Source organism: Protopterus annectens, chromosome 3.part0 (genome assembly GCF_019279795.1).
Source record: "Protopterus annectens isolate FY-2018-M chromosome 3.part0, PAN1.0, whole genome shotgun sequence".
NCBI classification, from domain to species: Eukaryota; Metazoa; Chordata; order Ceratodontiformes; family Protopteridae; genus Protopterus; species Protopterus annectens.
In genome coordinates this window covers 143794297-143808449 of record NC_056731.1, presented here as the reverse complement: position 1 = coordinate 143808449, position 14153 = coordinate 143794297, and the positions used below count along the sequence as shown (strand labels likewise).

General features: G+C 37.4%; 1 protein-coding gene across 2 annotated transcripts in view; it reads right to left on the bottom strand.

Annotated features, from left to right (window-relative positions):
* PLXDC2 (plexin domain containing 2) overlaps positions 1–14153 on the bottom strand; it is a 3345655-nt gene that overhangs the window by 524338 nt on the left and 2807164 nt on the right. For both annotated transcript variants that reach the window (XM_044064643.1, XM_044064642.1), the window contains exon 12: positions 13479–13517. In XM_044064643.1, coding sequence (XP_043920578.1) covers positions 13479–13517 — 39 coding nt within the window. The remainder of the gene's footprint in view (positions 1–13478; positions 13518–14153) is intronic.

Below are 14153 nucleotides of genomic sequence, written 5' to 3'. Positions count from 1 at the left end.
AAACAGTAGTAAGTATATTAATTATTAGCACAATATAAACTAGATTTTTAAATAACTCATGCCAATGAAAAGAAACTGTGAGGAAAGACATAACATACAGTTCTGTACAAATCATATCAATATCCACAAGTGATATAGAATTATTTACAAAATTCCAGACGGCTGGGCTGGCAATATTTCCTAATATCACAAAGTGAAATATTCCCATTCTCTCAAAATATCACTAATAGTTCAAAATTTTCTTGAAAACTTTAAACTGATATAAGTCTTGAGATTCTCATAATTTTAAGTCTTGAGATTCTCATAATTTTTGCTTGATTATATTTGTTTTAATGAAGCAGGATGGATACTACTTCTATGGATATAAGTATTATATTTTATGTTTTTACAGTTTATTTGAATTCAGATTCCAGTATTATTAACACCATCAATGAATGCTACAGCTAGAAAAGGTTAACATTACCTTTCGGATATTATTCCAAGATACGTGTGAATTTTCAAGTAGTCTTTCTGTCTCTAATAAGTTTACATTTTTGTTGCAATCTGTCAACAGTTTTACTCTTTCAGCAAGTTCCTTCTTTCCTTCACTTGTGTTGTGTTTAAGAAAATGGACTGCTTTTAAGGGTTGCTTTTACTGTTGCTATTTCTTACCAATCAATGACATTATATTAGAGGATGAGTGAACTGTACATCAGCACTCTGACAGGAGAATGAACAGTCTCCAGCAGGGTATTAATGTACAAGTAATGCCTGCTGAAAACAAGGCCACCGCTTCATGGCAGCATATCAAGCTATTGGACTGAAAAAACCTAATGGCCATGATTCTTTTACACTCACTAAGTAACGCTTCTGCTGTTTAGTGAGTGGAAAATTTAAAAAAAAGTGTGTGTGTGTGTGTGTGTGTGTGTGTGTGTGTGTGTGTGTGTGTGTGTGTGTGTGTGTGTGTGTGTGTGTGTGCAAATGAGTGAAAGCAAGATTGATTGAGCCATTATTTTACACTCACTAATCATCGCTTTTACTGTTTAGTGAGTGTAAAAAAATAAATAAATAGAACAGTGTATACGTGAGTGTGCATGTGTATGAGTGTGTTTATGTTTCTGTCTGCAAATGTGAGTAAATGCGTGCATGAAAGCAGAAGAGACTGTGTGTGCATAGGTATGTGTGTGAAAGCAGAAGAGACTGTGTATGTGTGTGTATGAGAGAGACAGAATTTGAAAAGTGAGATTGATTTAGCCGTTATTGTACATTCACTAAGCAGCACTTTTGCTGTTCAGAAAGTGTAAAGTAAAAAACAAAAACTTAAAAAATTGTGTGTGTGTGTGTGTGTGTGTGTGTGTGTGTGTGTGTGTGTGTGTGTGTGTGTGTGTGTGTGTGTGTGTGTGTGTGTGTGTGTGTATGTGTGTGTGTATGTGTGTGTGTGTGTGTGTGTGTGTGTGTGTGTGTGTGTGTGTGTGTGTTGTGTGTGTGTGTGTGTGTGTGTGTGTGTGTGTGTGTGTGTGTGTGTGTGTGTGTGTGTGCGCACGTGTTTGTGTGTGTGTGTGTGTGTGTGTGTGTGTTTGTGTGTTTGTGTGTGTGTGTGTGTGTGCGTGTTTGTGTGTGTGTGTGTGTGTGTGTGTTTGTGTGTGTGTGTGTTGTGTATGTGTGTGTTTGTGTGTGTGTATGTGTGTGTGTGTGTGTGTGTGTGTGTGTGTGTGTGTGTGTGTGTGTTGTGTGTGTGTGTGTGTGTGTGTGTGTGTGTGTGTGTGTGTGTGTGTGTGTGTGTGTGTGTGTGTGTGTGTGTGTGTGTGTGTGTGTGTGTGTGTGTGTGTGTGTGTGTGTGTGTGTGTGTGGGTGTGTGTGTGTGTGTGTGTGTGTGCGCGTGTGTGTGTGTTTGTGTGTGTGTGCACATGTGTTTGTGTGTGTGTGTGTGTGTGTGTGTGTGTGTGTGTGTGTGTGTGTGTGTGTGTGTGTGTGTGTGTATCTGTGAGTGAGAGCGTATGCTTGTTTGAAAGCATAAGAGACTGTGTGAGTGAGAGGCAGAGTGAAGGGTGAGATACCTGGCAGCAGCAGCACTTAAGAGGTCTGCATACCTAATACCTGTCAACCTCTTAGCACAAGAAATCTGGGCATAGCTACAAATAACGAGGGACAAATGACCAAAAATAAGGACAGCTTTTAAATATTGCTCTTATAAACTTAGAAAGTTGCTAGAACAACAGGTTTTCCATTAGCATGTATTATCTGAAGGATATGAAGTCTGAAATTCAAATGTCTGTCATTATTTAATGATTTCAATCTACAGTGATTTGACAGAAAGCTACATCTTTTATGATGATGGGACCGAATATATGAGCCAAAAATCTGGACATTCTGTAAAAATCTGGACAGCTGAAAGGTATGCTCTGTTGACTCTTAGCTCAAAATATCTGGATAAGCTTAAAATAAACTGGAGACAAAGGCTCCGAATAGTAACACCTGTGGCATTCGGCCTCATAACACCCATGGGGGGATGTTAATTAAACATTAACACACACCCCCTGTCTGGCATTATTGTTTGTGAAAAACATTCTTTATTCATGACCTATACAGTCATTTAATACATTCTGTTCATTTACCAAGTCAGATGTATAGTATGTCTAGCTAAAACTTTCTGTAAAGTCAGTCTGGGTCCTCCAGGGAGTATATTCAAAGAAACTGGAAGTGGTGGGACTTACTGGAATATAAAGGGTTTGTGAATCAGCTTGCACTGAATGCATGCAGTGAACCTGATCTGAACGAATAAATCAGCTTTACTTCTATTTGAGCTAGGCCTTTCAGACTGTAAGAGACATTATGACATCACAGGTCTGAAAGTTACTTAAATTGTTTGGAAATGACAGTAACTATTATTTATTGTGAAGACATGCCTATAGAAAGGAAGTTATCGCTGGAGTCATATTATATGCTACTAACAGCTTTTAAAACTTTAGGATATTATTTGTAATTTTTTAACCAAATAAATCAAAGCATTTATTTATTTGTTTGTTTATTTATTTATTTTGGAATTTTTAGTTTTACTTATATTCTCTGTTTGAATCTGTATTATTGCATATTATATAAAAAAGCAAACAGTACATTCTTAACATAGTTCTGCTGTACACGGTTTCCATCCTATTTAGTAATTTTAAGATATGGCTTGAAGCCTGTATCAGAGACTAAATGGCCAGCAACAGATCTGTACATTGTTTTATTTATAGTATGTCATTCTTAAGTTTTTAGTATCATATTATAAAATGGAAGAAATTAATCAAAAATTATATTAACTGAAATGCAGAGTTTTGAGCTACATGATATCTGCAATAAACCAAAAACACAAAGTCAGCATTTCAGCATTTCAACAGAATTAACTGTAAAGACTGGCTTTATTGCCTATATATTGGAAGATTGGGTTGATTTGTTACTCGAAAGGCATATTACCTCTGTAATGAAATCTCACAGTGGCATTTCTGATCATTTCTCATTGCAATTCATGTTTAAACATTTACAAAGACTAACACTTCATTGCCAGTTTCTCCAAATTATACTATTCCTTTACCATGTATTACAGACTGACAATAGCATTGGTAGGCCAGAAAATGTTTGCTCTTTTATTTCAAGATGTGTGAAATATAAACAGGAGTATTTATTGTGAAATACTGCAGTGGCTGGTTAATGGTTCACAAATTTCAATTTCACCTTACAAACAGAAGGCGCAGGGTTTGATTCGCACATGGGGTAAGTGGCTAGGCTTAAAATGGCCTGCAAAGGCAGTTAGCCTAGTACCAGCCTATGAGATGTGAGGCTGTAATGATGGTCTTCCTACAAAGTATATGACATCATTTAGAAAGATATGCCGAAATTCTAATGTTCTGATATTACTAAGTTTCTAGATTATTCACATGTATGTGTCTGCATGTTTGTGGGTGCATAATATGCATGTATTAACAACCCGAGCAACTAATACATAGAATAGATTAGATAGATAGACACACATACATAAAAATATATACACACAGACTTGAAGATATATATATATATATATATATATATATATATATATATATATACACGTGTGTGTGTGTGTGTGTGTATCTCTCTCTCTCTCTCTCTATATATATATATATATATATATACACACACACACACACACACACACACACACACACATGGATCTACTATTATTAGTCATGAAACGCACAAACATCAATGTACTTAATGTTGAAAAAAACATGTTGACATACTACTGCACTTAGTTTTGAGGCTAATCCTTGGAACTTGCAAAACAAACCCTCCCTTTCATCTACCATGCCGGAGAGCTATGCCCCCTTACTCCTCCTGATAATTTTGCATACTAACTCTGAGATCACATAATCCCTAGGAAATTGGCATATCTTCTTGTGATGCCCCACCACTGGACCAGTAATTAAGGAGTCTCAATCCTCACCACTAGCACCAGTGGGGGACGTACATTGGGAGGATGAAGCACAGTATTTCCAGATGCAGCTCACTGCTTCAAGTGCAATTTCCCTTAAGAGCACACAGAGACCACAGTCAGTCCAGGGCTGGTTTCTCCCTCTTTCAACAGATTCTCCAGTAAGGGTCCCCACTGGCACAGCTGCAGAGTTGAGATCTCAGCTGAGAGGCCAAGCCAAGACCTCCAACACCCTCTCTGTCCAACCAGTACTTCTTTCTGCCCAAATATCTGACACACATACACTTTGAGGTTTGATTTACACACAGACACACACACACCTGGGAATGGCTGGTACAGGTTTACTAGCTATGCTCCCTTCTGCCCAGACTATAAGGTAGTTTTCATTGCCACCAGCCAGCTTATCAGCTACTTTAAGGCCCTTAACAAAGGGTGTCCAATCTTACTGTGTAATGTTGCTGTAAATACAAATGGTAGTTTGACCAAGAGCAGGGATATTAGGAGTGCCACACAGTGTCACCAAATAAATATGCAAGTACTCTCAGAACTTAAATATGTCTCACACATATCAGCCACAATGAAAGGTTAAAATATATTTAAATATTAATAAAAAAGAACAAGAAAATACTCAGTATATAATCACAGGATCATCAGTGTTCAAAATCACAGGAAATATTTAAAACAGCATTGCAAGACAGTCTGAGAGAAAAACATCTGAATTAAGCTTTGTAATATTCCTGACTATATCTAGAAAATTAATATATCCTAGTTAACTTACTTACAGAGCAACAAGGCAGATGTGTTGAGTGGGTTTTGATGCTGTCAGGTCAAAGACAAAATACAGAATACTCCTTCTCTCTCAGAGAGTTCTTAAATTAATATCTCAAATATTACTTCTGGGATAGCTTGCAGGATGACATAACTTCTTGTCATCTGACTCTATCCTAGGTAAAATCCACAGCTGGTAGCATTTAGCATCTACCTTTGAAAATACATAGACAGGGCTATTTTCTTATATCTAAGGCAGATCCTAGAAGTCCTAAAACAATAAAAACACTTCCTAGACAATGCAGTGAACATGTAATTCTAGACATTGAGTCTATTACTGCACTGAAACTGAAAGATAACATCCTTTTTATGTGGCCATAAAATAATTTAATTTCAGCTATTTTCTGACGTTAACCTCTGGTGTTCCAGTTTCCATTGTTAAAATATATGCATCTAAACAGTTGCAAACCCTTTTCAACACACACTTCTGTACCACCAGTTTGATATACACATAACATACAGTTCTAATACATTTGCAACACAAGCATATGAATCATGTTGATATCCACAAATGACTTTTAATTATTTACAAAATTCCAGATAGCTGGCCTAGCAGTATCTCCTTTCATGAAATCCCCCCCCCAAAGACTCAAGCTAGTTTTTTAAGTGACCCTTGAGAAACGTTGCTTGAGAGGGTTGAGCCTACCTGGGAATACATTACCCCATTCCCTGTCTTGAGATTCAAGCTGCGGTGGCATTGCTGACTCCAGTACAGTGCTACACTGTCCTATCATATGCCTGCAGTCCTAGGCTCCACCATAGTAATTTCAGATTTTGCTGGCTGACTCGCTGTGGTCATAGATCCCTCTCAGACTCCTCTTGCCTTTTACTGCAAGTACTCAGCACAAGGGCCTCTCTATTATGGTAAGGTTTCGTCATGTTAACATGGTACATTTTATGCCCCTGCCTCCTGCCTAGCAGTTGTACCATGTAGTTAACATCACTGACCTTCCTTACCACTTTGAAGAGACCCCCACTAGCTGCCTGCATCTTGTTGTTTCGTACAAGTATGAGAGCCATAACCTAATGCCCTACAGCATACTCTCTACCTCAAACATTTCAGTCATGCCAGATGTTTTTCTGCTGTTAGGCTTCTGCCAGGTTCTTCTGGGCCAAGCCCATGATTTCTCTGATCCTTGTCCTGAGATTTAGGATATATGCCACAACAGACTCCTTGTGGGATTCACACTCACCTTCCTGCTCATCACAAATCAAATCTAGAGGTCCCATCACACTATGCCCATGCAGCAACTCAAACGGTAAAAACAAATGTGGATTACTGGGGCACCTCTCTGTAAGAAAACAACAGATATTTGTCCCACTCCCTCTTAAACTGGCCTCCAAATGTTCATAGCATGTTCTTGAGTGTAGGGTTTAACCTCTCAACAAGACTACTAGTCCAGGGATGGTAGGGGGTAGTCTTTAGGTGCTTCACACCACAATGCTTTCACAGACAAGCCAGCAGGTCTGACATGAAATTGGCAACTCTGTCAGTCAGCATTTCTTTAGGGAAACCTACCCTGCTGAAAATCTCTAACAAAGCATTTGCCACCTTTTCTGACTCGATGGAGGACAGGGCCACAGCTTCAGGATATCTGGTAGCATAATCTACTACCACCAGGATATACCTTTTTCCTGTGGAACTTGGGGTATTCAGAGGCTCCACAATATCCATATATATCATCGAACATGGCTCCTTAATAACAGGCAAAGGCATCAAAGGAGCCTTGACCTTGTCTCCTGTCTTGCTTAGTTTTTTGGTACTGCTCACAGGTCTTGCAGTACCCTGTTACATCTCTGTTAATCACAGACCAATAAAAGTTCTGCATAACATATTCTTTTGTATGTTTTTTGCCCATATGATCTGCAAAGGGAATGTCATGGGCTATGGCTAGAAGAGTCAGTAGTATCTGGGCACTACTGACTGCTGTATTCTCTCACCCTCTAACCCTCCCTCAGGGGTCCAATCTCTATACAGTAACCCTTGTCCCAGTATACAGATTACCCCTTCCCTTGAGAATCAGGTGCCTCACTACCTACCTCTCTCAGGTCTTGTAATGTAGGGTCTGAGAGCTGAACCTGTCTCAGCTCTCTCTGTGTAACCCTTCCCAGCTCCCCTGATATTCTTTGATAGTGGTGCCTCACTGTCAGCCTAGGTACTACTACTCACCTCTGCCCTTGCAGTCACTCTGTCCAAAGGAACATCAGTACCCACAAGCAGCTGTGGCTCACCTTAAGTCTCACTGCTACAGGATAGCTCCCTCTCTGAAGTAACCACCACTTCAGTCCTGGCTTCAAGTCTATGGTCTGTCTGGGTCTCTCCGAGACTACCAGACCCACATGCTTGTCTCCAAGCCTGACTGCATGTAACTCCATGCACACAAGCTACTGTACTATCAAAATCATTCCCTATCAGGACATCTGCATGGATATCCTCAAACACACCTACTTGCTTGCTTCCATTTCCACCTTCCCAGTCAAGGTGAACTCTAGCCAAAGGTATTTGGAATGGGGTCCTTCCAAAAGATCTGACTAGAGTAGACTGCCCAGGCAAGTAGTGCTCCTCTTTAAGCTTCCAGGCTTCACAATGGTTAGGTCAGAGGTTGTGTCTCTCTCTCTTAACAGTGGCCTGTTTCCCATCTAGTAAGGCTATAACCTCTTGTGGTAGTTTGGTACTATTGTTGTCTCCAGACAACTTACTGCTGGCATTCTGTTATTCCCACTTAATGTCTCTCCCACCTTTTGTTCCCTTGCCTGTGAAAATACATAGACAAGGCTTTTCTTAGATCTAAAAAAAAGATTGTTGTATAAAAAAACTATTTTTATTTTGCAGTTTGGTACTTTATCTTCCTCGGGTCTTAACTTAGAGTGTAACTAGAAGCTTTTGATTTGATTTTATATTGCTATTGTTTTATTGGTTAATTGTGTAATTGGTTGATTATTATGTGTATTTAATAAGGCTTGTTGCCTATGATTTTATTCTCCTTTAAGGCTTTGCCGAAGCACTAGAGAGATTAAAGTTTGCATTTTTTCTGGTTCATGCCTGTTTTTTTTTTTATTTTTGAACGTTTTTGTTTTCTGTTTTGTAGTTGTTATATTTATTTTTCTTAGATCTAAGACCGATCCTGAAAGTCATATAACAATAAAAACACTTCCAAGAGAATACAGAGAACCTCTAGTTCTAGATACTGTGTCTATTACTGCACTGAAACTGAAAGATAACAACATCCTTTTATTATGTGGCCACAAAGTAATTTCATTTCAAATATTTTTCTGAAGTTAACCTCTGGTGTTCCAGTTTCCATTGTTAAAATATATACATCTGAACAGTTACAACAGTGCAGGTATATTTCTGTTCTAATCCAGTAGGCTACACTGTAGCTACATTTTTAAGCTCAGTACTTTACAAACCTTTTTCAACATACACTTCTGTACCAGCAATTTGATGTACACATAGCATGCAGTTCTAACACATTTGTAACACAAGCATATGAATCATATTGATATTCACAAATGACATATAATTATTTACAAAATTCCAGATAGTTTTGCTGGCAGTAACTGCTTTTGTGACACCTCTTACCAGAGGACTGTCACTCCAGCACATCATTGGCAATACAAAGGTTTATTTAAATTAAATGTGATATGTGCTGGATAATCCATAAACCTGTATGGGCCCAAATCCTTTCTCTGAAACTCTTAATTTATTGAAATGGAAAATGTTGACTCATTTAGTCAATTCCTCTTCTGTCAGTGTACTCAGAGAAGAATTTTGTATGACTGAAAGAATGAGTTTAAGGTAGTTTGCCCTCTTGCCTACTGTTGTATGATCTAGGTGTTGGTATATTTAAGTATCAGGTGGTATCAGTGTGCAGGAAGATTTGTCCCCCCCCCCCTACAAATAGACTTAGTTTGGCAGGGTTGCAGCCAGCAGCCCAATATGGTGGTTTTGTTGTTAAATTTAACATCGACTTATTCCTATAACTTTTTTTTAAAGAAAGATAGCAGTTAAAAGTAATTTGGGCACAGTAATGGAAGAAATACAAAAGAACTTATTTAAGATGCAAATAATGGTACAAATATTAAGATGCTGCATGGAGAATCATAGGATCATAGGAGGTTACTAGGCCAATGGCCCTGGGGCCATTACAAGCCTTGCCAAGAGTTTATCTTCAAAATGAAACCTCAATCAGTGCCTGTTGTCCCTGTCAGTGAGGGACAAAGGTGGACTCCCTGAGACAAATTTGTGGTTTCCCATCCACTTATCAAGTTTGTGCTTGAAGAGGGTCAGTGAGATACTCTGCTTGACATGTATGGAGTGGGTCAGTGAGATACTCTGACATGTATGGAAAGTCTATTCCACAGATGGGGCAGCCTCTGGGAGACAAACCAGAGATGAAAGGACTGCAGGACTGGATACTTAAGGAGCAGGACAGCATAAGTTGTATTCTGAAGGAATTGCTTCAATTACAAAATGCCTTGCATGAAAAGAGTAAAAAATTAAGACAGCAACAGGAGGCGACTGCTCATCTTGAGGTTGAGGTATGCAGTTTACATAGTAAGCTTGGTGACTTAGATAATCACCAGAGAAGAACTGAAATTTCAGGGATACCTGAATCAAAAAAGATAAGGACTTATCTTCTTTTATAACATAATCCTCCCTGCTCTGAAAGTTCCTATGGATATAGACTGTGATGTGGACAATATTCAGTGGATGGGTAGGAGAAACAACAATGTCATGTGCCCAAGGCAAATAATAATTAAATTACTGAAAGGAAACAGGCACCTTAATATACTAAAATTCTATTTTTGGTCTTCATGTTTTCTGATAAGGAGATGTAATTCAAGGACTTGCTTATCTACTTTGCTTTTGCTAACACTGAAAATACAGAGAATTTTAAGATTTTGTCTGTTTTCAAAGGTCCATGCAGCAGTAACTTATGTCCACAACTGTATATTTTTATGATTTATATGTGCACTTTCATTTCTTTTACTATAATGTTTAGTTTATGTAACATGACATTTTGGCTGCAATACTGAAAAGCTGCTGTGCACTTACAGAAATAAGAACATAGTCAAACATAGTCATAGTAAGTTTCTCAGATAACCTACTTGAGTGGATGCATTAACATTAAAAGTTCAGACTGGTAGACTAAATGGAGGGGGGTTAGATAAAATGATTGATGACTATCATGAACTTTTATTTCCAAGGTTTTGTGAAATGGACTAAGTGGAGATAGGTTGTAGTTGTGCTTATATTCATAATGTACAGCAAGGGAAGCAGAGCAACTGTGCATTCTGCCTGCATTACTATGAACACAGCTCCTATCACCACTTCATCTCTAAGAGCAGGGCTTAGGTCCAGGGGGTCAGGATGAGTGCAAGGTTCTAGACAGACCTAGCCTAAGATATGGAGAAGGAAAGGAGGTGGCAGGGAAGATATGGGTTTTAATGCTATTGCATGGAATGTGGGGGGATTTCTCAACAAATGAAATTAGGCGGAATAAAGAAGAAATTTAAAAGAATTAAGGTGGATCTTACAATGCTGTAAAAAATTAAGCATAAGAGGAAAGAAGCATTGAAGATGTGGAAGAACTAGAAGTATTTGGGGGTAATACTGGAAAAGGAGGTCCGAAAAGAGGTGAAATCATTATGGTTAAAAGGAGTTTGACAGCAAAGGTTAAGACATTGAGAGAAGATCAGGAATGGAGGTGGGTCAAAATTGTTCTTGATACCACAGTGTAAGAATGAAAGAGAGGGACGTGGGAACATGGAGGAAATGCAAGAACAGCCACACACTTGTGGACAAGCATTCTTGATGGGATAAGATGAAAAGTTGGCTATCATCTACATAGCACTGACAATGAGACTTGTCATTTGAGAAGAAACATATAAACCATGAAAAAGGGAGCCCCAAAAGCACGGCACTAGGGAGTGGCATAGATTACAGGGAATGAGGTGGTTGTTATCTGAAATTTCATCATCTGTGACCATCCAAACAGAAAAGAGAGACAAACCTCTAACAGTGAAGATACATAACCCCTAGTAAAACTTAAGCCAGTATAAAAAGATTTCATGATTTACTGTATCAGATACTAAAAACAAATCTAGTAAGACAAAAAAAATAATGTATTTCAACTCAAAAGAATGATGTGCCCAACTTAAATTAAGTAAATATATATATATATATATATATATATATATATATATATATATATATATATATATATCCCCATTGCTTCTTCAAATGTCTTACAATCTGACAATAATTTCACATTGTGTCCAGTATAGTTAAATTGTTTACATTTGAGTTTTTCACATTTACTTCAGTTATAGTATACATCTCCCCCTTTGGGTAACAACAATGTCTGATACATTATATTCTGTACATTGTTTTCAAACAGTACCTTGTACATATATTTTTTTTTTTCTTATTTTCTATCTCTCCAGGGACCCCTTTGTCACCCTCACAAAGAACAATTCATAGTTCTTTTTACACAGAGCTTAATACTATTAGGACTTTTTTAATTTCTTAGTAATAATCATTCATTTTACTTGCAAAGCACTAGATGCATTCCTCCAACAGCTAACAGCAACAACCAATGCACTAGTCTGCAACATTGTTCCAGACAATGCCAAGAGCTGGCGTGATCATCTCTCTGCATTAAATTCCTATTCAGACAGGAACCCTTCGTCACACTCACAATAAGCAATATAGATTTCGTCTCTGATTGCAACATTATCTGAAGCATTACAATATTGCCCTGCATTCTTGATCATTTCCAAGTAGAATTATGATTGCTTTTTTATATGTACAGAATGCTCTTTATCATTTTGAGCACAGTTTTTAGTTACTGTGTGTGTATTTCATCAATTTCCACTAAATATATTTTTAATGTAAAGTTCGCTAGTTCACATTACTGATACTATCCAAAATATATCCTGCTTCATCTGAGTGATCTGCTGTAACAATGTCTACTTGCAAATAGAATACTGTCTCAGCTCCCAGTACAGACCAGCTTTGTTTCATGATCACTGCTGAATGTGAAGGGATCTGATATAAACACTGAGATCAGCCGTATCTAGACAATGCATGCCAGTATTTATGCTACATACACTTAGACCACAGACTGGTTAGTCATTATCTATTATTATACAAAGGAGAAACAAGACACAGGTTCGTGTTGATGTCAGACTAATTTAATTAGCTTACAGTAAGGACTAACATAACACTTTAATTGCTCTACTAAAATGTTTAACCCTGAAATAACTACAGGACATTTTTTAAATTTAAAATTATAGCTGTGGTGATATAAAATATTGGGAAAACAGAGTTACCTATGCCTCAGATGTAAAGACAGTGACACATGTTGCCTGGATATGTCAGCACATACTGTTAAGGGGTTAAAACAATGTGAAGATAGTCTAATTCTCAGCAAATTGCTTGTAAATTCTGATACTACAGACCAGCTATCCAACCACTGAGTTCCTTGCATACAGTAATTACCTAATTACCTTTAATGTGCTGAAGGGTATATGACAACAGATCGGAGGTGCTACAACATTAAATATAAGACTGTGTAACCTCAATAATGGATGCTTAATATGTCTTCTATGTTCTGTATTGCTTTTTAGTAAACAACACATTTTCAAATAAACAAACAGCACACTGACGATAAGTACAAATGCTTCTAGACTTATCTAGGGTTACAGTTATGTTTTGCAGACTCTATTTATTGGGAACTTATGGAATGAAATAGTGATTTGTTAATCTGTTTTTGATTACTACCTAAGTATTAATATATTAACATATCTACTGTGTCTGTGTGTGTAGGCATGTACATTACTTTTATTTTTTTCAAAATCAAATGGCAAAAAAGGAATAGCTGCCAATCTGCTGCAATTCTGCAGTAATTAATGATAAAGCTACATAAAAGTGAATGAGGAAAACAAAGAAAATATGTTATTTTGCTAAACACAATCCAAGTAAAATGTTACACAGAACACAGAACAGAGTGATCAGCAGATGTGCTGAGCAGTTTCCTTTATCTACTTTCTTTAATGTTCTGTTACTGAAAAATCTCACAATTAAAAGCCATCGGGGGAACAGCCAATGCCAGTTTACAAAAATGATTTTGCAAATAAAGTGTATCATTAGAGAGCCTGGTGAAATAGATTCAATGATAACATATACTTAGTGACAAAAAGTTGTAGTTCTTACCCCCATTATCTTTGAGGTGTAATGCTATCTTTGTGTCATCTGAAAAAGAAAACAATAAGAAAATGGTTAGTTAACATTTTAGCTGCACAGCTTGCCCCAAAGGGGTATGTGCTAATAAGATTATAGGCAGATTATTCCTAACATTAATGACTGACATTTTCAAGAGTCTAGTTCAAGATGCCAACAAGGCCTTGGAAAATATTAAACTTAGAATTGCATAAATTTCAAATGGACACACTTACATTTTAATGGCTTATGAAATTATGAAGACTAGGCAACAGAAGTCAATTACAATAAATGCAGAGAAGCAAAATGAAGAAATTCCCAGAAGATTTTTCACTTTTTATTTCCAAAGGAACTAGGAGCAAGACACTGCTGTAACTGTTCTCTGCAAAGTCATCATAATTTTAAAAGGAAACATTGATTGTACTTCAACCTGGGACACAAAGTACATGTTTCATAGTGGGTTACAGCAATATCAAAACATATGTTATATGCCTTCTTGGAAATAAATACAGCACAAACATAACACAAGTGACTTCTACAAAGAACCTTCTGACTCTACAAAGAAATTTCTGAATATAGACTAGGCTGTGTGTTATTCAGAATTAGAGTGTAATAACAGTAATACACATTTTTAACTAGATAGGTCCACACTGGCCACATGTTCCCTTT